We start from the raw sequence: 21476 nt of genomic DNA, 5'->3' as shown, positions 1-21476 counted from the left end.
TTGCATGATATGTTGACTGCATTTATAGATAGTCTGTGTCGGCGTTAGCTAGCTAGCCAGCTTTATCAATAGCTGTTAGCTAAATTTGGTGGATGATGACAGTAGTTGTTTATAAAATAGACTGTACATTATAAATATGTTGACACAATTCAGTATTGATGTGATTCCATCACAACTGTCATTTTGATACAGTTGTGCGCAAAAGTTTGCATACCCTTGGAGAATTGGTAATATATGTACCATTTTTAAAGAAAACACTTACTAACATTTTCTGTGTAAAGTTATAGGCAATTTTACAACTTTGTTACAAAGTGATTTTATCACACTAAAATCATGTTTACACACATGTCTTGGGTCTGTACTTTTGAAATAGTGAGTATTTTAATGTTAAAAAATTGGCCCCATTCACTTCCATTGTAAGTGCCTCACTAGAACCTTGATTTTTTTTTTTTTTTTTTTTTTTTTAAGAAAAGGATAACGTAAAGGATATGCATGTAAACATGATTTTAGTTTCATAAAATCACTTACCTTTTCTGTGTAAAGTTATACCCAATTTTACAACTTTGTTACAGTGACAATGTAATGTCAACAAACCCTAAAACGACTGTAAAAATTACATTTTAAACAACTTCACAACTCAAATAATACACAAGTTTTAACAGAAAAATTAATGCTAGTGCTTTCATAAAATGATGAGCTTCACATTTCTGTGTTTAAACCCTTCAAAAATTGGCCCCATTCACTTCCATTGTAATTGCCTCACTGCAACCTCGATTTTTGCTTCTTCTTCTTTTCTTTTTTTTTCTTTTTTTTAAAGAAAAGGAGGAACGAATCGAAATTAAATTTTTAATCAACATTATGCCACAAATGCTGTCGACTGAGCTCAACTTGTATTGAACCCGGAATATTTATTTAAAGAAAACCCTTCGCGGATCTATTTAGGAGTAACGGTCAACTAGCGTGTTACGACATTAAGTCACCGTTTGCGTATACCATATATATGAATGGGGAGAGCCGTAAACTGACACCTACCTGTCGCAAAATTGTCCGTGTCTTCTCTTATAAAACAGTAATTTTATCGTAGTAATCTCAACACACTGTTTGTCCCAAAATCATTGTTTAGTGTACAACATGTTGAAGATTAGCGGACAGGCGGTCAATTCATTAAATTATGTTTCCTCATAAAACCAGTTTATTCATTACACTGAAGTATCTCCTCCATTGACATACATTAAAAAACGGCCTCTTGTCTCCGCGTTATGCTATTTTATGGTAAACTTTAGTTTCTTTGTAGAAGGGCTCTGATTTCTACGTAACAAATCATTGGCCTTCCTATGTCATGTGACCTGTTTGTCACATGACCGGTAAGGATCCGACGACTGGGTTGAAAGCATTCTAGCAAAACAAACTCTGTTAAAATAAAAGTATATTTCAAAAGTCATTAATTTTCTTTCAGCACTGTTCAGTCGTGTAAAGTCAGACAAAACAGCAGAAATGCGGGTTGATGAACAACTTCGTTTGGATGAGCAGTTGTTGCTTTTCATGGACCAGCTCGAGGCTTTGGAGGAGAAACGAGATAAACTGAATTCCCTTATAGAAGAGGTGAAACATATAATTACATTTGACAAGGTTGTGTTGTGATTCATATAGGGAATTAAAGCCTGTTTGTCGTTTCGTCTCACATAGACAGTCTGAATACTGTGTTGAATTCTGTTCAACAGGGATGGTTTTCTATTGCCAAGGCACGTTACTCGATGGGAAATAAGCAAGTATCCGCTCTCCAGTACGCTAGTGTGATGGAACCGCTTGTTCATGTTAATGTCAGGTTTGTAAGTCATCATATGCAAATAAATGTCATTTACTTGTTTTTAAGTATTGGTTATTTATTTAGATCCATGTTTTGCCTTAATATCAGCTTGTTGGAGAGTGGGAAAGCTGAGTTTAAATGTGAGAGAAGTGAAAATAAAACAGAAGAGCTGAAAAATAACCCCATAGAAGACATTGGAGTGAAAGAGGAAGGTATGACTGACTTCCTGTTATTAAGTAATGAAGCTGGAATCTGCTCCTTTGTGCTGACTCTTGTTTACATTGCGGGCTGATAATACTGTACTATAAAATACTGTAAAAAAAACAAACAAAGATTTTTATTGTCATTTCATTTTTGTTTTTTAAGTTTCAGGTCTTAGGAGGAGAATAAATGCCAAACAAAAGGAGAGTAAAGAGGAAGTTCCCTCTAACGAACAACAGAAGACAGACCATCAAGTAAAAATAAAGGCAGAGTCATCCACACCAGAGCACAGAGATCCATTAAAGTGGTTTGGCATCCTTGTACCACAGAATCTTAAACAAGCTCAAACTGCCTTTAAAGAGGGTAAATATTGCTTTCTCCTGCTATACTTAAAGTGTCATTGCTAAACATAAATCCTTTTGTATACAAGCAAATCATACTGAAGTGATGTGCACTGAATGTGTGGCTTATATTTGGAGCATTCAATCTGAATCTGTTCTGTTTAAGTTAAATTTGGATAAAAGCGTCTGCTTAATGACTAAATGTAAATCGCTGATTCTTGAGATAAGGGACAAAACATGTTTAAAATCTGAGTTTTTTTTTTTTTAATACTAAATTCATTTGAAATGGATATATTTGTAGACAAAGGTCTCAGCTAACGAACGATGTAAGGGAACAGGTTTTTATAAAAACGTTTATTTATTTATTTTTTATTTTTTATTGACATTTATTCATTTCATAACTTGCATCTTACTGTCATTTTTGTCAACTCCATCAGACATACCAAAAAGCGTGCTATTTTAATTTGATTCATCCAACAAGTGTAAAGTCTTTAATTATCTAAAAAAAAAAATTTCTCTCTTTCTGTTTTCATACTATTCTGAAACTTCTGACTGAGTTGACAAAATGTAGTATTTTTCCATCTGAACCATGTGTTGTACACTGGAGCCCCCCCCCCCCACAGTTGAAGATGCCTCTATAAACTAAACTAAAATGCCAAAATTGATCCCACAATTTTAACAGAAATTATAATAATTTCTTTCATTTGATATTTATATTTATGAATTTGTTGCATTTTTAAACACTTTGTTTAGCAGTTTAACATTGTGACCTCTTGCTGAGGACAGGTTAAGTTACATGTGCTTCCAAGTATAGAGCATGCATTTAAAAAAATTCTAATGAAATTATTTTAAAATATAAGTAAAAAAAGTATTGCCCTGAGTATACATTTTCCTTTAGATTTAACTTTTCCAGTATTTTTATTGTTATGAATTTCTTGATTTTTAAAATAAAGATGACTTTTGTATGTAAGACATGTTTTGTCCCTTATCTCAAGAATCAGTGAAATGTATTTGTTCTTTCTTATGCCAATTAGTGTGTGAAAAAATCACAATATATATTTATACACACAATCGCATTGGTACTGTTGTATTTTCACAAGGAAGTGGTTAATTTTCAAAACTCTTAGTACAAAACACCAAACTGATCAAACTTGTAACAAAGCTATAGTTATTCATTCAAAAACTGCTATCATGCTTTCGTTAGGATTATACATGTTTCCTTTCATGTAATTGTTGTTTCTTAACATAAGATTTTTGTGACATGTAATGAGAACATTTGGTTTAATCACCAAAATCTTTTTTCAATTTAGTCATTTTAGCAATCAGTTAATTCAGTAGCAAATAATGTAAGATACGTGTTTCAATATTGACCTAAAAGTTGTTGAATAAACAAAATGTTAAAGTACTGCAAAGTCACATTAGAAAATAGGCCTACACTTGCATTGCCTAACCAAATTGACATTGCTGTAAATTCATAATGTCTGTAATATTAACAGCAATTTGTCAACTGCTCCATGTTGACAAATAGCAAAAGCTCACACACACTTTGAGTATATATGGTACATGCAGTACTTTAAACAATAGTGGTTACATTTATGATATAAATTGGCAAAATTGTAACAAATTCATTATGTTTGGTTAACCATTTTTGAAAATGAAATTAAGATGTTGATACAATTAAAAATATGCTGAAATGTTTGAAAAAAAAACTGCATTTTTGATGATCTGTTGTGATATTAGAACCAAGAGTTTACCACTTGTGAAAATAGTTAAAAAGTGAATTTAAAAAAACTGTAAGAACCCAGAATGTGTTTGCATTATGAATTTAACAGTGGCAACAGTGTATCACCAACTTAACTATGTGTCACCCCTTTTTCCACAGTCATTTCTCTCTCAGCAGAGATTGGATCCCTACAGTGTGCAATATTGGCTACAAGGAAAGAAATGCAGGCCCAGATGAAGGAGAAACAACAGAAGACAGAGAACACTCAACCGGACATAGTAAAAGAATAGTGACCTTATTCATTAATTCATTTATTTCTTCTATTAAATCTTTATATGTACCATAAAATGTACAAAATGTGTTCCTTGTCACCGGATTAAATGTATCTGTTTAAAATGCATATTGAATAATGTGTTTGGCAAATGCCAAACAACGATTAAATCACTGTTAACTTGTATAAAAAATAATGTTGTTTTCCTTATAAAATATTGTTGATTGATGAGCTGTGTTGTCATTTTGACTATTTGCTATTGTGAAATCTGAGCACTAATGTAATTGACTTTAGACTTGTAAATGTAAAGATACATTTGATTTGTTGTCTGTACAGTATTTTTTGAGAACCTGCTCTGTGCGGCTGAGAATAATCTAAACCTTTAAAGGGATTGTTCACCCAAAAATAAAAAAAATTCTCTCATTATTTACTCACCCTCATGCCACCCCAGATGTGTATGACTTTCTCCAGCTGAACACACATGAAGATTTTTAGATGAATATTTCAGCTCTGTAGGTCCTTTCAATGCAAGTGAATGGTGAACAGAACTTTGAAGCTCCAAAAAGCACATAAAGGAAACATAAGTAATCTGCATGACTCCAGTGTTTGTATCTATATATTCAGAAGCAATATGATAGGTGTAGGTGAGAAACATAAGTATTTAAGTCCTAAATTTCAACTTTCACATCTGAAAGTGCCTTCGTGTGATTTTTGGAGCTTCAAAGTTCTGGCCACTATTGACTTGAATTGTATGGACCTACAGAGCTGAGATAATCTTCTAAAAATATTTGTTTGTGTTCTGCTGAAGAAAGAAAGTCATGCACATCTGAGATGGCATGAGGGTGAGTAAATGATGAGAGAATTTTCATTTTTGGGTGAACTATCCCTTTAATATAAATACCCCTCCAGTCATATTTGCAGTTGTGAAGCATGTCAGTAAGTAATCTCAAAATATAGGAGGAAGTGGGTCACACTTGCCAGGTTATTGAAAATGCGATGTCAACTTGCTTTTCCATAAAAATGTGTTAAATTCTTGCAGGCTACACTACAACATAAAGGTACCAAGTTTACTTCTTTTACAGAGCCATGCTTTGTTTAAACAATGTGATTTTCGTCTACCTACAAAAAACTATTGTCGACACAGAAAGAATACTAAAACTTGATAAAGAAAAACTTGAGGAAAATGTGCACGAGCAATAAGCATGAAGCGCGTTCTCGCGTCCTTCGTGTCTGAGCTAAAACCATATTACAGTTAATCAGTAGGCTACTTAACATGAAATGGCACATATCATTGCTTAACATTATACGTGACTACTCTTTGTGAAACGAGAAATACAAGCGCTTTCCTTTATTGTGCTAATAGTTTAGCCTACGTGTATCGCCTACTGTTCGTAAATAATAACAAAACATAAACAGAGGCAAGAAGCGTAAATAAATAAATAAATAAATTCCCTGTTAGCTGCCTACTTCCTGGTGTTCATTGCAATAGAGCTGCTAGCGGATAGGGTTATGTTTACAGTCGGAGCTCATACTGGGACCAACGTATCGTTTGTGGGTTTACACAGGTTTGACGGACGTTTGTGTGTGTGTTAAATGTGCTTCTAGCGAAGAACGTATTTTGACATGATGACGGGACGATGCAACCAAAGTCACGTTAAATAACGACCCTGTTATCGCCATTCAGAGATAGAGCTATTAGAATCGCACAAGCAAGACTGATATTTTGGAAAACAAAGGGGACATAAAATCGTTTTCATTTTAGTGTGGTATTCTCGCGTATTGTTGCATCTGACGTGGGAGATTTGAAAATCACTGATGGCGTCAAAATCTAGGGTCTCCATTCTGGATTACTTCAATATCGTCTGTGAGGGGGAGAATGGCAAGATTGAATCAAACTGCAAAGCTTGTGGCACCAGGATTCAGGCTAAACGCACAGTTACTTCTAACTTTGTTACTCATCTAAAGGTAAGGGTTAATGTGTTGGTCTGAATGAAAGCCAATCAAAACGTAAAATGTGCTTTAGATCTAATAACATGACGTGGAAATGTGTTAAATAATCAGCCATATTATTTTCTTTGTGTGTTAATATATTCTTTATAGGTATATATTTTATCTGCATTATAATTAACATGAACATTTAGTTTATATTCAATGCTCTTACTTTGTGTTCTTATGGTATTAAAAGTCCTATATGTATTTCAACTGAATAATCAGTGTGTTTCACATTCACAGCGCAAACATCAGGCCATGTATGATGAGTTTGTGAGGAAGAAAGATGTAAAAAGGGAGGCAATGCAGACATGTGCTGGCCCTGCAGGTGGCCGAGCGATCTCTCAAAATGGTGCTGGGATGAGCAAGTTTGACTACAGTGACCCTCGCCAGTCGCTTATCTCTGAGGCCATTGCCAAGATGATCATCCGAGACCTGCAGCCAGCGCAGATTGTGGAATACGAGGGCTTCTGTGAGTTGCTTCAGCTCCTGGAGCCCCGATACATTCCAGTACCATGCCATTATGTGCAACAGCAGCTTCTGCCAGCCTATGTCTCTCAAGTGCAGCTAGCCGCCAAGCAGGCTCTAAAAGGGGCAGAGTCCTGCAGTGTGACCCTTGACCTGTGGAGAAGCAGCACTGTTGGTGCTGGGTATCTTGGAGTGACTTGCCACTTTATAAATGCAGATTGGCACATTAGATCTGCTCTTTTGGCATGTTTACCTCTTCCAGACCACCGAAACCCCCAGCAAATGCTCACCGAGTTTGATGAGATCTCAGAATCCCATGACATCTCTGGGAAAGTGTTCAGAGTTGTTGCTGACCCGTTGCCTTGTGAAGACAGATCTGCCTTTCAACTTCCTGGGTTCCATCTCATTGGGAATGGTGAGGATGAGGAAGAAGATAGTAGCGATGAAGAGACTGGTGCAGGAGGAGATAAGGAAGCTGTTGTGGGCAACGAGAACCACAAGTCTTTAGATCAGTGTCTTGGTCGAAGTAGGATCGACTGCTTTGCTCAATTACTGGCTCAATGTGTTAAGGAAGGAGTTTGCGCTTCCCCTCAGATATCAGTTCCTCTAAGCAAAGCAGCCCGTCTGTACAACTATTTAATTGCTACAGTGGCTCCTGAAAAACTTGTCCAAGTGTTTGGCTTTAGTAGTGCCTCTACAAATGGGCAGGGATCTTCAGACAAGAACTGGAATATGCAGTTAAAAATTTTGCGTCAGATGATGGAGTCAATGGATTTCCTTGAAGACATTGTGGACCGAAATGACATAGTCCTCGGTAACTTAGAAAAAGCTGTGCTGCGGGAGCTGGTTGAGCTTTTGGAGCCTTTTGAAGAGGCTTCAGACATGGTCCAGGGAGACAAGCATGTGTCCATCAGCCTAGCCCTGCCCTGCATATTAGGTCTTCGCAAGCATCTGGCAGAGGTCATAACTCACCAGTGCTCAGGGATTGTGATGGGATTGTCTCAAGCTCTGGACCGCAGGCTCACTGGCATTCATGAGGACCCTCTATATGTAACAGCCACTACCCTGGACCCGCAGTTTAAGCTCTCCTGGAGCAGTGACAGTGACTGGCACAAACAGGTGTTGCTGGAAGAGGTTGGAAAGCATATTCGGCCATTGAGTCCACTAGAACATCACTCAGAGGCTCAGCCATCTCCATCCAAACGTTGCAAGCTTTTCTCATTCATTAAGCAGAGGCCAACCACTCAAGCCAAGACTGTGGAGCAGGAGCTGTCTGCATATCTCCATGAAGAACCAACAGATGAGGATCCATTACAATACTGGAAACGCAAGTCCATAGATTTTCCCTTGCTCTCACAAGTGGCCAAGAAAGTGTTTACTGTACCAGCAACAACCACGGCAGTGGATAAGATATTTGACCTGGTTAGCAAGACCCTCAGACCACAGCAATGTCGACTTCTGCCAAAAAACTTGGACACACTGATTTACTTAAAGGCTAACTATAGGATACTTTGGTCCTAGCTGCAAAGAAAGCTTTACAGCAATTGTTATTACCTTCTTTCTTTTTACTAATATAAAACCAAACACCTCAAATCCTAAATGGGGATTGTGCCTGATATATATACGTATCTGTCAGTACAAATACTGTAGAATTAAAAAGTAACAAAATATCTGTATTGTCAGCAATTAATTCTTTTTTAAATGATTAGAGAATAGTTTAATTCTAGAATAAGCTAGGCTCAATTTAATTTATATACTATTATGGGTAACACTTTTTATAATAACCTTTATTAATACATTAGCAAACATTATTTGATGTTTAACAGATCACTAGTTCATGTACATTAACATATTTATGAAAATGATATATTAATAAACATTATTATAATGTGTTACCCTATTAACTGCCTTTGTTACAGAATTCTTATGTACTCAGACATAAAACACTATGTTCTGTGTATTAATTTTTCACCATAATATATACTTAAACACAGAAGAATCAAATAAGTACAGTGCACAATGCTGTGTCTGTCATTAATTGTTAACTATTTACATATGAACTCATTTGCAATCAGCATGTTATATAACTCTAGAAAAAACACGTATTCTTGCAACAAAATGCTTAATACATGTCAGAAAAAGAATGGCAAATTTTCCACTAATCATTATTAAACATTTGGATAAAGGTATGCTTTGTAATCATTAAAGAGATGAATTGGTCAAATAGAGTTACAATATGGCTGACAAGCATTTTGTGTGGGTTCTTAAAGCCCGCCTGCAAAAAAGCTGCAGGCAGGCCCTGTAATTGAAAATAATTACATTTCAGGACTGTGGGGAATTGGAGAAAGCTGATGGTGGACTGCAGTCTCTCCCAGCTCGGAGGACTGAATGGAAAGCAATCAAGTCTTTTGAATATATACAGTAGTTGGCGTGGGACTTTTTGTTTTTGTGTGAAAAAGCTAGACTTTTCCATTTCAGTAAAAAGTGTTTGTTACCAAACCTTACGTTTTGTCATTTGTCGTAACTGTGAAATGCTGGGTCATACAATATATCCCAAGGGGTTCAAGCAATCTCACTGTTTTTATATTACAATAATTCCACTACTATCAGTGTGTATGCATTTATAGTTATAAGCAGTGTGTGCTTGTTCCAAGCCAAGTAGAGTTTAAATGTGCCTGTATTCTGATCATGTGGTGAAGATAATAGCAAAAAGGACATTCAATCAATAAACTCAATCTCAAGCAGATTTATGTGTAAGGCAGGGCGGGCAGTACAGTAATGAACATTCGTGAGTGTGTGTGTGTGTGTGTGCATCGGGGGCTGGCAATCCGAATTTCAATTTCCAACTCTGTATCATATTCTAATCTAGGTGACATTGTATTTGCAATTGCATTTTCTTTTTGTGCACACATAATATACAACGTCTGCCAAATTTCAAATGGAAAAGCAAAGTCCATTTGACATTTTATTTTCAACATCCCAGCGGGAATGGCTCAGCCATATTAAAACAACAATAGCAATGCCTCCGCTTGCCATTTCATTTCCTCATTGTCATGCTCCCTCCTTGCCAAACCTTACAAAGAAATTGCAATCCAATGCCTGCAATTACAGTCTCTATGCCAACAATGGATGCCTGTCAAGCAGATGCTGTGGATGTGATGTTTTTAAGGAGGGGGTGCATTTGTGTGAGGAAAAAATGGTCAGTACAAAAAATAGCATTTAGAACTGGCAATTAAAAAAACGCAATCAGTCTGAAATGATATTGTAACAATTTTATCAGGAATATGCCTTCTTACAGTAATTAATTTTTGAGACAATCACCAGGCTGGCTGCAATGTCCAGTAGGGCCATTATCATTATAACTAAGCCAGATAGCTATCAGTTTGGCTTTCTGTCAGAGGAGGGCAGATACAGTTGTATTGTACTGTACATAAGTCCACTTTTACAATAGTTGATGCATACTGCACATGGGCCAAGCTGCTAGCTTTTTGAGGCTTGATACCTAGTGTTTAAACTCTATGTTCATAGAACAGCATCTTATATATGCATCTTAAAGTAAATGCCCTGGTAATTTAACCTGCTTTTTATGGTCAGCACCCCTTGTAACCTAGATCAGCATGGCCATCAATATGGGACAGGACAAGACCAATTGACTTTTTTTTATTATTCCCATCTCTCGCAGATCAAAATGTGTTCAAAAGTCACCAGAGCACTAGTAAGACAGACTACACTAATCTTAATGTACATGTACATTGTATTTTGCATCTGCAAAGGTTGGTGAGATAATAAATAGGAACTACACATGTTGTTAAAGGGATAGTTCACCCAAAAATGAAAATTCTCTCATCATTTACTCACAAACATGCCATTCCAGATGTGTATGACTTTCTTCTGCTGAACACAAATATTTTTAGAAAATATCTAAGCTCTGTAGGTCCATACAATGCAAGTGAATGGGTACCAAAACTTTTAAGGTCCACAAATCAAACAGGCAGCATAAAAGTAAACCATTTGACTCCAGTGGTTTAATATATGTCTTCAGAAGCGATGCAATCACTTTGGGTGAGAAACAGAACAATATTTAAGTCCTTTTTTACTATCATTCTCCACTTTCACTATCTTCATTTGTTTTTGACGATTTGCGTTCTTAATGCATATAGCCACCTACTGTGCAGGGAGGAGAATTTATAGTAAAAAAAAAGACTTAAATGTTTATTTGTTTCTCACAAACACCTATCATATCTCTTCTAAAGACATAGATTTAACCATTGGAGTACATTTACGCTGCCTTTATCTGCATTTTGGAGCTTCAAAGTTCTGGTGACCATTCATATCTGGTGAGATATTCTTCTAAAAATCATCTTTGTTTGTGTTCTGCTGAAGAAAGTCGTACACATCTGGGATCGAATGAGGGTGAGTAAATGATGAGAGAATGTTCATTTTTGGGTGAACTATTCCTTTAATGAGTCAGTGAGTGCAAAACAAAAGCTTGAGTTGTGAATTTGATTTCTACAGGACTGGCCAGTTCTATGCTGACCTTTAGATGACCTTGTTGTGAGGGCAGCAAGACCCTGGACTGATCTGTGGCATTCACTATGTGCCAAACTACAGTTATTAATAAACTGTCTGTTGTTGGTGTGTAAACTGCAATAATATCCCTATCAAAAGGGGAGGAAAATACCTAGATGAGTGTGTCATTGTGTGCCATGCCGTGCCAATCCTCTTAATTTGAAACAGAGCAAGAAGTAAATGGGTAGAAAAGGAATAGTTTACCCAAAAATGAAAATTATGTCAACGTTTACTCATTCTCATGTTGTTAAACCCGTATGACTTCCTTTCTTCCATGGAATACAAATTAGATAACAGGCAGAATGTTAGTCTCAGACACCTTTCAATTTCATGCAGTTCAATGAAATTGAGTAGCAACTGAGGCTGCTCCACAAAAGACATACAGGTTTGGAACAACAGGCAGATGAGTAAATGACACACTTTTCATTTTTGACTGAACTATACCTTTAATGAACATGTTAAAATGAAATTGCGCAATGACTTGTTTAAACAATGGCTCCTCATTATCCTTGGGCCTTTTTATAGCATGGTAACAAGAGAGAGCAGCTGCCCTTCACCCCCCCCCCACCAGCTCCTCTTATCGTCATTTTTAACTCTCAGACTTAGGAACATATTCAAGCTGTCATCTCTCTGACTCGCATACAAAATCAACAGCACCCCTTACATACTGACAAACAGACCCAGTTCATCGCACAACTTTGTCATGGCGGACAAAAAGGACAGCAGGACCCCCAGCAAAGGAGGTCTGATTAAAAAGAAAGAGAAGAAAGTGGAGAAAACGGAAAGTAAACCTGAGAAGGAGAAAGAAAAGGACAAAGATAACGATGAGAAGATGAAAAAAAAGTCAGAGAAGACTGCAGAAAATCAGCAAAACAGTATTGATAAGCCTCAGGGAAATGGGGAGATAGAAGAAGGAGCCCAGGGTCCTGTCAAAGATGAGGAGTTTCAGCTGGAGCCTATTGAGCTACCTCCATTTGAGATCATTGTAGGGTAAGTCAAAGATTTCTCACTAATACAAACTGGATCTTATGCTTTTAAATCAGTCTATGAGAACATAAATATCTTGATCTTTAAAATTAAAAACAGCATGGCATACATGTGTAAAAAATATTAATTATCATCTAAAAGAAACCTTGTGAATCAAATAATTTTGGACACACATTTACATTGTAAGAATTCACCTCTTGGGCCTTTTAACATTTTATTGTTACAGCATGAAATCATGACCTATTTTAAGATTTATTTCCACCTTATTGCAAAATAATGTACAGAAATACATCAGAAATGTTAATAAATCAATTAAAACTTTAAAATAGAAAAGAGGTTAATCAGTGAGCATTCATCACTCCAAAAATAATTATTGGTAAGCCACCTTTGACAGTTACATCCGAGTTTATTTGTCTCCATCAGATGTAAACATCCTGATATTGGCAAAACTGCACAAATTATATTATGTTGATAGGAAAATTTTGTGAACAGCAGTTCTTTAGTTAACTTTAACTTGGACAGGACCAATCCAGGACATACTAACCTTTAAAATTTTAAGCCACTCCACTGTGCTTATGCTTCGTTTTGGCTAATATTTCAGTGCCCTTTTTGAATGCCATTTTTAAGGATTTTTGTGTAGGCTACTCATCGCTTTAATTTTTCCTTCTTCGTCATGAAGTGATGTTTTCAACTCATTGCTGAGTCTCTCATATGCTGTTGGGCAAACTCTTAAGGTATTTTAGGAATTTACTTCAAGACCTCTGAACAAACCAGATTCAAAAAAGCAAAGTATGTTTGTGAGTGTTGCCCCATGCACAGCTTCTTTTATCTTTGTAATGGAGGTCTGTAACTCCTTTCGTGCTGCTGTAGGCCTTTTGGTGGCCGTAAAAATTACGATTTAAACAACTTTACAGCTCAAACAATACAAGAGTTTTAACAGAAGAATTAATGTAAATGCTTTTATAAAATGATAAGGTTCACATTTCTACCTTTAAACTCTCCAGAAATTGGCCCCATTCACTTCCATTGTAAGTGCCTCACTGTAACCTCCATTTTTGCTTTTTTTAAAGAAAAGGAGGAACGAGTCAAAAATATTTTTTGTGGTAATCAACATTATGCCACAAATGCTGTGGATTGAGCTCAACTTGTATTGAACCTGGAATATTAAAGTTTGATTTCATCAACTTGATATTACAGAGCACTTTGCGTTGTTGAGTGGCAAATTGTCTTATATACGATAAAGGGGTAATCATTTTAATAGGAATATCCCTCTTTCTTCCCACAGAGACAGGATGAACCCCACCTTCTTTAAATTTCAATTTAAAAACGTGGAATATTCTTCAGGGCGCAACAAGACCTTCCTGTGCTACCAGGTAGACATACAAGGAGGCACTACAGAGACAGATGGCCTACGTGGTTACCTGGAGGATGAGCATTCAGGCTCACACGCTGAAGAAGTCTTCTTTCAACAGGTGCTGGCCTTTTATGACAAGTCACTTTGCTACACAGTAACCTGGTACACTTCTTCGAGTCCTTGTGCAACCTGTGCTGCTAAGCTTGTAGAGATCTTGCGATCACGCAAAACAATGCGCCTGAATATCCACTGTTCCCGCCTCTTCCAGTGGGAGGAACCAGAGATACAGGCTGGACTACAGGCACTAGTTAGGGCAGGGTGTAAGCTACGCATGATGAGACCTTTGGATTTTGCCTATGTTTGGTCTGCTTTTGTAGAGAATGAAGAAGATAGCTTTATAGCCTGGGAGGACTGTCAAGAAAGCTATGAATATTATGATGAGAAGCTGTGTGATATTCTTAAGTAGGGTAGGTAAGGAATTGCTGCTGGCTATTGATTGATACTGTCTATACAGCCTGACCACAGCCATAAGAAAATTATTAAAATCACCCTGCAACTATAGCAGTGTCTTCTTTCTCTTTCATCAAAGTTTATTGTGTGACATCACACGTTTGATTTTCTTGCTTGGATATTAGGCTTGAAATTATTTCAGGGGTGTTTCAAATATATGGGAACATTTTTATTTTACTGCGGATATTTTTCTGCAAATAACTGGAAGCCAAACATATGGGTGTAGTCTTAAATGCAAGCATGCAACATGCTATCATTATTCAAATAATTCAGGAAAAATGTTGGAATAAGTACATATTCAAAACTGGTCTTGATTTGGTTATTTTGCAACCCAAATATAGTCTGCTATAATGATTGTGTTTAAATGTTTACGTTTTTGTCTTTTCAAAATGATTTTTGAAAATATACATCATGCTGAATAGTCTCTTTGTATGTTAATAAAATATGACTATTTCCTAGCTTGGCATAAAGAACCCATGTATGAAGTTCTGGTATTAGTCTCAGCTATTTCTGTTGTGAATTTCATATAATATAAGTTAACATGGATTTAATCTAAGATATAAAAGTTACTAATTAATAAAGTGATATTTACAAGAATAATAGTAATGAAATAGCACTTTACACAATGTTTACAATATTGTTTCATTGGTAATACTGTACTGAAATAAATGCTAAAGTAGAAAGTGAAGTTTTATCAAACGATTTCTTCATTTTGAGATTCAAACAAATCAAATCACAACCTCTAGTGGTGAAAAAACATCCATACACCACATGGAACAGGAGGAACAGGAAAAATACTAGATTCTAATATAGGAAAAAACAATTGATTGTAATATTGGTCATATTTTGTGTGTACATTTCTAGGACAGTTTTTGAACCTTAATTTAGAATCTTAAGATTAAGAATCTCAAAAACCCACTTCCAAAAAGACTAAGGAACCAGCTACACACCTCTAGAAAAAAAGTGAAATTCCATTGGAATAAAGAGCACCCCTTTGACCATTGTTTAAGAACAATTAATGTGAATTTCAGACCTGCTATAGTCTAGATCGTATACACAGTGATGCAGGTTTTTGTGTTCTGGAAGACTTCTGTAATAATGGAAGACACGTTTTCCCACTTTAGTTTATCCAGCCCACAGCCAATCCTAGCAAAAGAAAATCACATCAGTTACTGCAGTCTATTAAGTAAATCAAAGGTTTATCATAATTCTTTCTAAATTATAAAGCTATTTTGGAGCATTGGCAAAAGTGATATTTTTCTTCTATGCTTAAAGTAATTTATTTGGAAGGTTTGACACAGGAAACTGAAAGCCGAATCTACTTTAAAAATTGAAAAATACAATAAAATAATGCCTTATTATTAAACATGTCTGTTTACCGAGGCATGGATATTCTGGTAACACCATTGGCCAGGCAGTGTTCTCTCATAGACACAAGGCTCTTTCTAAGAATGTCATAGGTGGGCTTTTGGTAGTACTTTTTCTTTGTGATCTAATGCAGGAAAAATTGAAAATAGATTAGTTGTGGTCAACAAAAATCTGTAGAAAACTGACCAGAAAATCTCATATCTTAAAGCAAGCCGAACTGACTTTTAATCATTCGCAAGATATGAATTATTGTTATCAACAATTCAATTTTCACTAGTTAAAATGCTAATTCTTGATATCAGGAATGAAAATACTACTAGTGAAAACGCAAACGTTAATTCTTGATATAAAAAATGACATCATCACTCGCAGAAATGCACATTCTTGATATCCAAAATTTTATTTCAACCAGAACAAAACTGTAATTCTTGATATCTGTAACTACATTTTCACTAGTAGAATTTTCCAATGATCTGTCATCAACTTCAATTGAAAACGCAATTACGGATATCTAAAATGTATCTTAAAATTTACCTATAAATTTCTTACTAGTTGAAATTCCAATTTCACATATTAGCAATGCACTTCTTACTAGTAAAATGTCCATTCTTGATATCAAAAACTGATCTACAACTAGTGAAAATGCCAATTTCTGATCTCTGTAAATGTATTTAAACGTGTTAGATTTGGTATTTCAGATATCTGGAAATGGATTTTGGATATCAATAAATTGGAGAGTAATTAAAGATATCTAAAAGGCTTTTTTACTAATTACAATCATATTACTAGTGTAAATGCAGTTACAGATATCAAGAATTACAGTTGATAATAGTTGAAATTACAATTTTGATATCAAGAATGTGTATTTCTGCAAGTGATGTTATATTTTATATCAAGAATTACATTTTTACTTTTGCAAATGTAATTGTTGATATCAATAATTCATATCCTGTGATTGATTAAAAGTCAATTCGGCTTACCATAAAACAGAGCAGTTGTGAAGTGAAATAAATAATGGTAAAAGACATCTTACCAGGTAGTACACGAAACGACCAGATCTTTTAAGAACAGCACACTGGCCATGCCGCTTCACTGTTTAAAAAAAGGAAAAGACAATGAAGAATAAACTTGCTGGTAAAAAATAGTGTGCTTTGAGTTCTTAGTCATAATGATAATGTTCACTCACTCTGAGCCAGAAGCTCCTCAGTTCCACCAAATTTCTTCTTGAAGAGCACAGCAACACCTGCTCCCATGTGGCAGTCTTCACTGATGCAGTGTGCCAGGGCATCTGTGGCTGGACAGGTGAACAGATCTCCTCTTATGTGTTGCAGCTCCCATCCTGAGCTGCATGGGAGCTGTAATATACAGTATGAGTAAGATCAATGCAAACAATTAATTCCTTTCTAATTACTTGTTAAATATCACTTTTATATGATCTTTTAAGGAAACTTTATGAACTCTTTTGAATAATGTCTCTGTTAGAAATCTGATGCCAATCTTTATATACATTTTTAAACAAAAGTAAGAGTAAGAAATCAAAAGTTGTATATGTTAACACTGAGTAGTTAATGCACTATGAACTAACATGAACTAAAATGATTTTTTTTAATTATTATTAAATTACATTAACAAAGATTAATAAAAGTTGTAAACAATATATTGTTCTTTATTAGTTCATGATACCTAATGCATTAATTAATGTTAACGAATGGAACCTTACTGTAAAGTGTTACCGTGAATTCTAAAAAGTATAATTACTCAATGAAGACATGCTTACATCTCTCGTGTCTTCATCCGCACAAACTTTAGATCCCTTTGACATTTGAGCAGAGACTTCACTGTGGTGAGTTAATGTTGATCAATACCAGACAGACATGTCATAAAGAGCAAACGCCAAAATGGCACAAAGGCATGAAACCTAAAAATTACCGAAACATAGCACTTATGACACCTTCTTCGAGTGACAAAAAGCCCCGGCATCCTCTGTACAGCTTATAATGATCGCGTCTTAATCATTAGTTATAAAATATATGTTATAGTAAAGCAAACTGCTACAGAATATTTACACGGTTAAGGTGTTTGCTAATGCTATCTATCATTCACTGGCTGGTTACGTTGGCTGCTATTTAGAGCTGGTTGTCTAAAAACTTACCACACCAATGAAGCCGAAATGTTCCTTTAGTTTGATTAAATAACTGTAAATAAAATATAAGACAACGAGACGGTAGTAGGTTTCTTTTTCACTTCGAGTCCTCATTTATTGGAAGGTATGACTGCCATCTAGCGTTCGGGTGCGCAAGAGCGACCTTGTGAAGGTTAAAGGAATATTCCGGGTTCAATTCAAGTTGAGCTCAATCGACAGAATTTGTGGCATATTGTTGACTACCACAAAAATTAATTTCGACTCGTTCCTCCTTTTCTTTAAAAAAAAAAAAAAAAAGAAAAAATCGATGTTACAGCAAGGCACTTACAATGGAAGTGAATAGGGCCATTTTGTGGAGGGTTTTAAGGCAGATATCTGAAGCTTGTAATTTTATATAAGTACTTAGATTCATTCTTCTGTGAAATTTCATATAAGGCCTGTTATTTGAGCTGTAAAGTTTAGTCGCTTTTAGGGTTTACATCATCCTGGCAAAGAAGTTGTAAAATTGGCTATAACTTTACACAGAAAAGGTTAGTAAGTGATTTTAACACACTAAAATCATGTTAACACGAATATCGTTTACATCTTGTGGCTATACTTTTGAAACAGTGAGTATTTTAATGTTTACGAATTAGCCCCATTTACTTCTATTGTAAGTGCATCACTGGAACCCAGATTTGTGCTTTTCAGAATAAATTTTTGTGGTAATCAACATTATGCCACAAATGCTGTCGATTGAGCATAACTTGTATTGAACCTGAAATATTTCTTTAAATCAAGAAAATATTTGAACGTCAATTATCTTCTGAAACTTAGGTATTTGTACGTTTATTTATTTAAGAGATTTTAAGAGTTTTTTTTAAAGTTAAACATTCATAAATCTACATTCAAGGGTCATTCTGTAATTGCAATGGCAAATGCTGTCACTTCAATAAAACAAATAATCTTGTTAATATTTGGAAAAATAAAAAATACAAGCTTATTTCAGAATCAGAATCAGAATCAGCTTTATTGCCAAGTATGCTTACACATACAATGAATTTGTCTTGGTGACAGAAGCTTCCAGTGCACAAACAAAACAGCAACAAGACAGAGATAATAATAATAATAACTAGATAAAAAGTTTGTCAAGACAAACTTTGATGTTGGCGTGAAAGTTTGAAGTAGCTTTAAAAGATTGAAGTTTGAAGGTTTTAAGTTTGAAGTAGTTACAAGTTTAAGTAGTAGTTTTAAAAGTTAAAAGTTTAAAGATTATAAGACCATTCAGTCTATCAGATAGATAGATAGATAGATAGATAAATAGAAAGATAGCTCATTTGGTTGTTAGGCAGTTACAATGGTGATACTCAAAAGGCTCCTTGTTACCATGAGTCCAATGAACGAAACCTGAAGTCTTTATGTTGTTCTGGTGCAGAGATATATAATTTGTTATTTGGTTGCTAAGGTAACCCCATCTGGTTGCTTGGTAGTTACCAAGGTGATACTCAAAAGGCTCCTTGTCATCCTGAGTGAAATAAGTCAACCCGGAATTCTCTACGATGTTCTGGTGCAGAGATATGTGATTTGTTACTTGGTTGCTAGGGTAACCCCATATGGTTGCTAAGCAGTTACCAGGGTGATACTTATCAAGGCTCCTTGCCATCCTGAGTGAAATAAGTCAACCCAGAAGTCTCTATGATGTTCTGGTGCAGAGATATGTGATTTGTTACTTGGTTGCTAGGTTAACCCCATATGGTTGCTATGCAGTTACCAGGGTGATACTTATCAAGGCTCCTTGCCATCCTGAGTGAAATAAGTCAACCTGGAAGTCTCTACGATGTTCTGGTGCAGAGATATGTGATTTGTTACTTGGTTGCTAGGGTAACCCCATATGGTTGCTATGCAGTTACCAGGGTGATACTTATCAAGCCTCTTTTCCATCCTGAGGGAAATAAGTCAACCCGGAAGTCTCCACGATGTTCTGGTGCAGAGATATGTGATTTGTTACTTGGTTGCTAGGGTAACCCCATCTGGTTGCTAAGCAGTTACTAGGGTGATACTTTTCAAGGCTCCTTGCCATCCTGAGTGAAATAAGTCAACCGGGAAGTCTCTACGATGTTCTGGTGCAGAGATATGTGATTTGTTACTTGGTTGCAAGGGTAAGCCCATGTTGTTGCTAGGCAGTTACCAGTGTGATACCAATAAGGCTGCTTGCTGTTCTGAGTCATACAAGCCAATAATGAAGTCTCTACGACATTGTGATCCTGAGATACGCATCTAAGTGATTTTAAATGGAAGTCAATGGGGTTTGGTTGCTAGGGTGCTCTAAATGGTTGCTAGGGCGTGGCTAAGTAGTTTCCATGATGATACTGGAAGACTGATTGCTCACCCAATTCAACAAGCCAACTCTCATGTCTGTAGGACATTCTGATCAGGAGATATCCATCTACATTTTGGTTGCTAGGGTGCACTAAATGGTTGCTAGGTTGTATGCAGTTGCAAGGATGTTAAAGTGATAGAGTGAAAGAAAGAATAAAAAGAGTGATGTAAAGATAGAAAAAGAAAGTGATGGAGTGATAGATAGAAAGTATGAGTGGTGGAGTGATAGTAAATAGATTGAATCCTCTAAAGGAGTTATTACAGGGAAAAGTTTTCACACCATGAATGGGAGTCAGTTTAAAATCAGTGCTGTTCGGAAATCCGATATGGGAACTCTGGAAGTCCGATCAGATAGAAAAGATATAGCAATCCGAGTTAGACCAGTCTGAAGGTCTGTGCCGTGTTTGGTGTTTGTAGCTTAAAAGCTCTAGGAGGAGTTAGAGTCAGAATCTTTAGTCTTGGAAGAATAATCATAAGTTTAAATAGAATATCAGTATGTTGGCTTTCTCAAGCAAACATAATTAAAAAATAAAAAATAAAAAGTGAATAGAAAATAAAGTGTATATATAGAAAACACAATAGGACAGTATATATATATATATATATATATATATATATATATATATATATATATATATATATATATATATGTATGTATGTACAATATACAAATACAAATCTGTTATTATACAGAAGCAAGGGAATATAATCTCAGAAGAGGTGTGATATGTTGGATAAATATAAGAAAGACTAAACTGTGTATCGCACATAATTATTGCTCAATGGGGCAGTTTTAACTGTTCATGAGATGGATAGCCTGAGGGAAAAAACTGTTCCGGTGCCTGACGGTTCTGGTGCTCAGAGCTCTGAAGCGTCGGCCAGAAGGCAACAGTTCAAAAAGGTAGTGGGCAGGGTGAGTGGGGTCCAGAGTAATTTTTCCAACCCTTTTCCTCACTCTGGAAGTGTATAGTTCTTGAAGGGGGGGGGGCAAACAATAATCCTCTCAGCATTCTGAACTGTCCTTTGTAGTCTTCTGATATCTGATTTCGTATCTGAACCAAACCAGACAGTTACTGAAGTGCAGAGGACAGACTCAATGACTGCTGAGTAGAACTGTATCAGCAGCTCCTGTGGCAGGTTGAACTTCCTTAACTGGTGAAGGAAGTACAACCTCTGATGGGCCTTTTTCACAATGGAGTCAATGTAGGTCTCCCACTTCAGGTCCTGTGAGATGGTAGTGCCCAGTAACCTGAATGACTCCACTGCTGCCACAGTGCTGTTTAAAATGGTGAGGGGGGTCAGTGTTGGGGTGTTCCTCCTAAAGTCCTCAATCATCTCCACCGTTTTGAGCGTGTTCAGCTCAAGGTTGTTTTGACTGCATCTCCCT

At 36.0% G+C, this 21476-nt stretch overlaps 4 protein-coding genes across 9 annotated transcripts; 3 read left to right on the top strand and 1 right to left on the bottom strand.

Moving 5' to 3' along the window:
• Positions 1-1351: 1351 nt before the first annotated feature.
• On the top strand, positions 1352-5023 carry ccdc115 (coiled-coil domain containing 115). Of its 2 annotated transcripts, none has more exons than XM_051662984.1 (5): positions 1352-1602; positions 1722-1825; positions 1916-2019; positions 2180-2371; positions 4232-5023. In XM_051662984.1, the coding sequence occupies exons 1-5, from the start codon at positions 1495-1497 to the stop codon at positions 4360-4362; spliced, it is 639 nt and encodes a 212-aa protein (XP_051518944.1). In that variant the 5' UTR covers positions 1352-1494; the 3' UTR covers positions 4363-5023. The 2 variants fall into 2 exon arrangements, with proteins under 2 accessions (XP_051518944.1, XP_051518943.1); XM_051662983.1 differs by having other exon boundaries at positions 2174-2371; positions 4232-5006.
• Positions 5024-5159: 136 nt separating this feature from the next.
• Positions 5160-9471, top strand: si:dkey-109j17.5 (zinc finger BED domain-containing protein 4). Of its 2 annotated transcripts, none has more exons than XM_051662971.1 (2): positions 5160-5401; positions 6576-9471. In XM_051662971.1, exon 2 carries the CDS (start codon positions 6591-6593, stop codon positions 8319-8321), a length of 1731 nt encoding a protein of 576 aa, XP_051518931.1. In that variant the 5' UTR covers positions 5160-5401; positions 6576-6590; the 3' UTR covers positions 8322-9471. The 2 variants fall into 2 exon arrangements, with proteins under 2 accessions (XP_051518931.1, XP_051518930.1); XM_051662970.1 differs by lacking the exon at positions 5160-5401 and adding an exon at positions 5476-6308 and having other exon boundaries at positions 6576-9470.
• A 1235-nt stretch (positions 9472-10706) lies between these two features.
• Positions 10707-14678, top strand: apobec2b (apolipoprotein B mRNA editing enzyme, catalytic polypeptide-like 2b). Its single transcript, XM_051662982.1, has 2 exons — positions 10707-12359; positions 13642-14678. The coding sequence occupies exons 1-2, from the start codon at positions 12073-12075 to the stop codon at positions 14174-14176; spliced, it is 822 nt and encodes a 273-aa protein (XP_051518942.1). The 5' UTR covers positions 10707-12072; the 3' UTR covers positions 14177-14678.
• Positions 14679-14909: 231 nt separating this feature from the next.
• Positions 14910-17855, bottom strand: oard1 (O-acyl-ADP-ribose deacylase 1). Of its 4 annotated transcripts, none has more exons than XM_051662987.1 (6): positions 17741-17855; positions 17366-17426; positions 16775-16943; positions 16622-16680; positions 15600-15712; positions 14910-15366 (listed from the first exon to the last, which is right to left on the bottom strand). In XM_051662987.1, exons 2-6 carry the CDS (start codon positions 17408-17410, stop codon positions 15264-15266), a joined length of 489 nt encoding a protein of 162 aa, XP_051518947.1. In that variant the 5' UTR covers positions 17411-17426; positions 17741-17855; the 3' UTR covers positions 14910-15263. The 4 variants fall into 4 exon arrangements, with proteins under 4 accessions (XP_051518947.1, XP_051518949.1, XP_051518946.1 ...); XM_051662989.1 differs by having other exon boundaries at positions 17366-17506; positions 17741-17844; XM_051662986.1 differs by lacking the exon at positions 17366-17426 and having other exon boundaries at positions 17741-17854.
• Between the last annotated feature and the right edge of the window lie 3621 nt (positions 17856-21476).

Source organism: Myxocyprinus asiaticus, chromosome 29 (assembly GCF_019703515.2).
Source record: "Myxocyprinus asiaticus isolate MX2 ecotype Aquarium Trade chromosome 29, UBuf_Myxa_2, whole genome shotgun sequence".
Classification (NCBI taxonomy): Eukaryota; Metazoa; Chordata; class Actinopteri; order Cypriniformes; family Catostomidae; genus Myxocyprinus; species Myxocyprinus asiaticus.
The sequence above is the reverse complement of the archived record's forward strand: the minus strand, read 5'-3'. Positions and strand labels throughout refer to the sequence as shown.

What these genes read in the sequence shown, in the direction of transcription:
- ccdc115 (XM_051662983.1), top strand. Translation starts at nt 1,495, where the DNA reads ATGCGGGTTGATGAACAACTTCGTTTGGATGAGCAGTTGTTGCTTTTC. An exon ending in TGAATTCCCTTATAGAAGAG is followed by an intron (nt 1,603 to 1,721) that starts GTGAAACATATA and finishes TCTGTTCAACAG; the next exon opens with GGATGGTTTTCTATTGCCAA. An exon ending in CTTGTTCATGTTAATGTCAG is followed by an intron (nt 1,826 to 1,915) that starts GTTTGTAAGTCA and finishes CCTTAATATCAG; the next exon opens with CTTGTTGGAGAGTGGGAAAG.
- si:dkey-109j17.5 (XM_051662970.1), top strand. Translation starts at nt 6,159, where the DNA reads ATGGCGTCAAAATCTAGGGTCTCCATTCTGGATTACTTCAATATCGTC. An exon ending in ACTTTGTTACTCATCTAAAG is followed by an intron (nt 6,309 to 6,575) that starts GTAAGGGTTAAT and finishes TCACATTCACAG; the next exon opens with CGCAAACATCAGGCCATGTA.
- apobec2b (XM_051662982.1), top strand. Translation starts at nt 12,073, where the DNA reads ATGGCGGACAAAAAGGACAGCAGGACCCCCAGCAAAGGAGGTCTGATT. An exon ending in CCATTTGAGATCATTGTAGG is followed by an intron (nt 12,360 to 13,641) that starts GTAAGTCAAAGA and finishes TTCTTCCCACAG; the next exon opens with AGACAGGATGAACCCCACCT.
- oard1 (XM_051662986.1), bottom strand. Translation starts at nt 17,845, where the DNA reads ATGAGGACTCGAAGTGAAAAAGAAACCTACTACCGTCTCGTTGTCTTA. An exon ending in GTCGTTTCGTGTACTACCTG is followed by an intron (nt 15,713 to 16,621) that starts GTAAGATGTCTT and finishes TTCCTGCATTAG; the next exon opens with ATCACAAAGAAAAAGTACTA. An exon ending in ACCAGAATATCCATGCCTCG is followed by an intron (nt 15,367 to 15,599) that starts GTAAACAGACAT and finishes TTCTTTTGCTAG; the next exon opens with GATTGGCTGTGGGCTGGATA.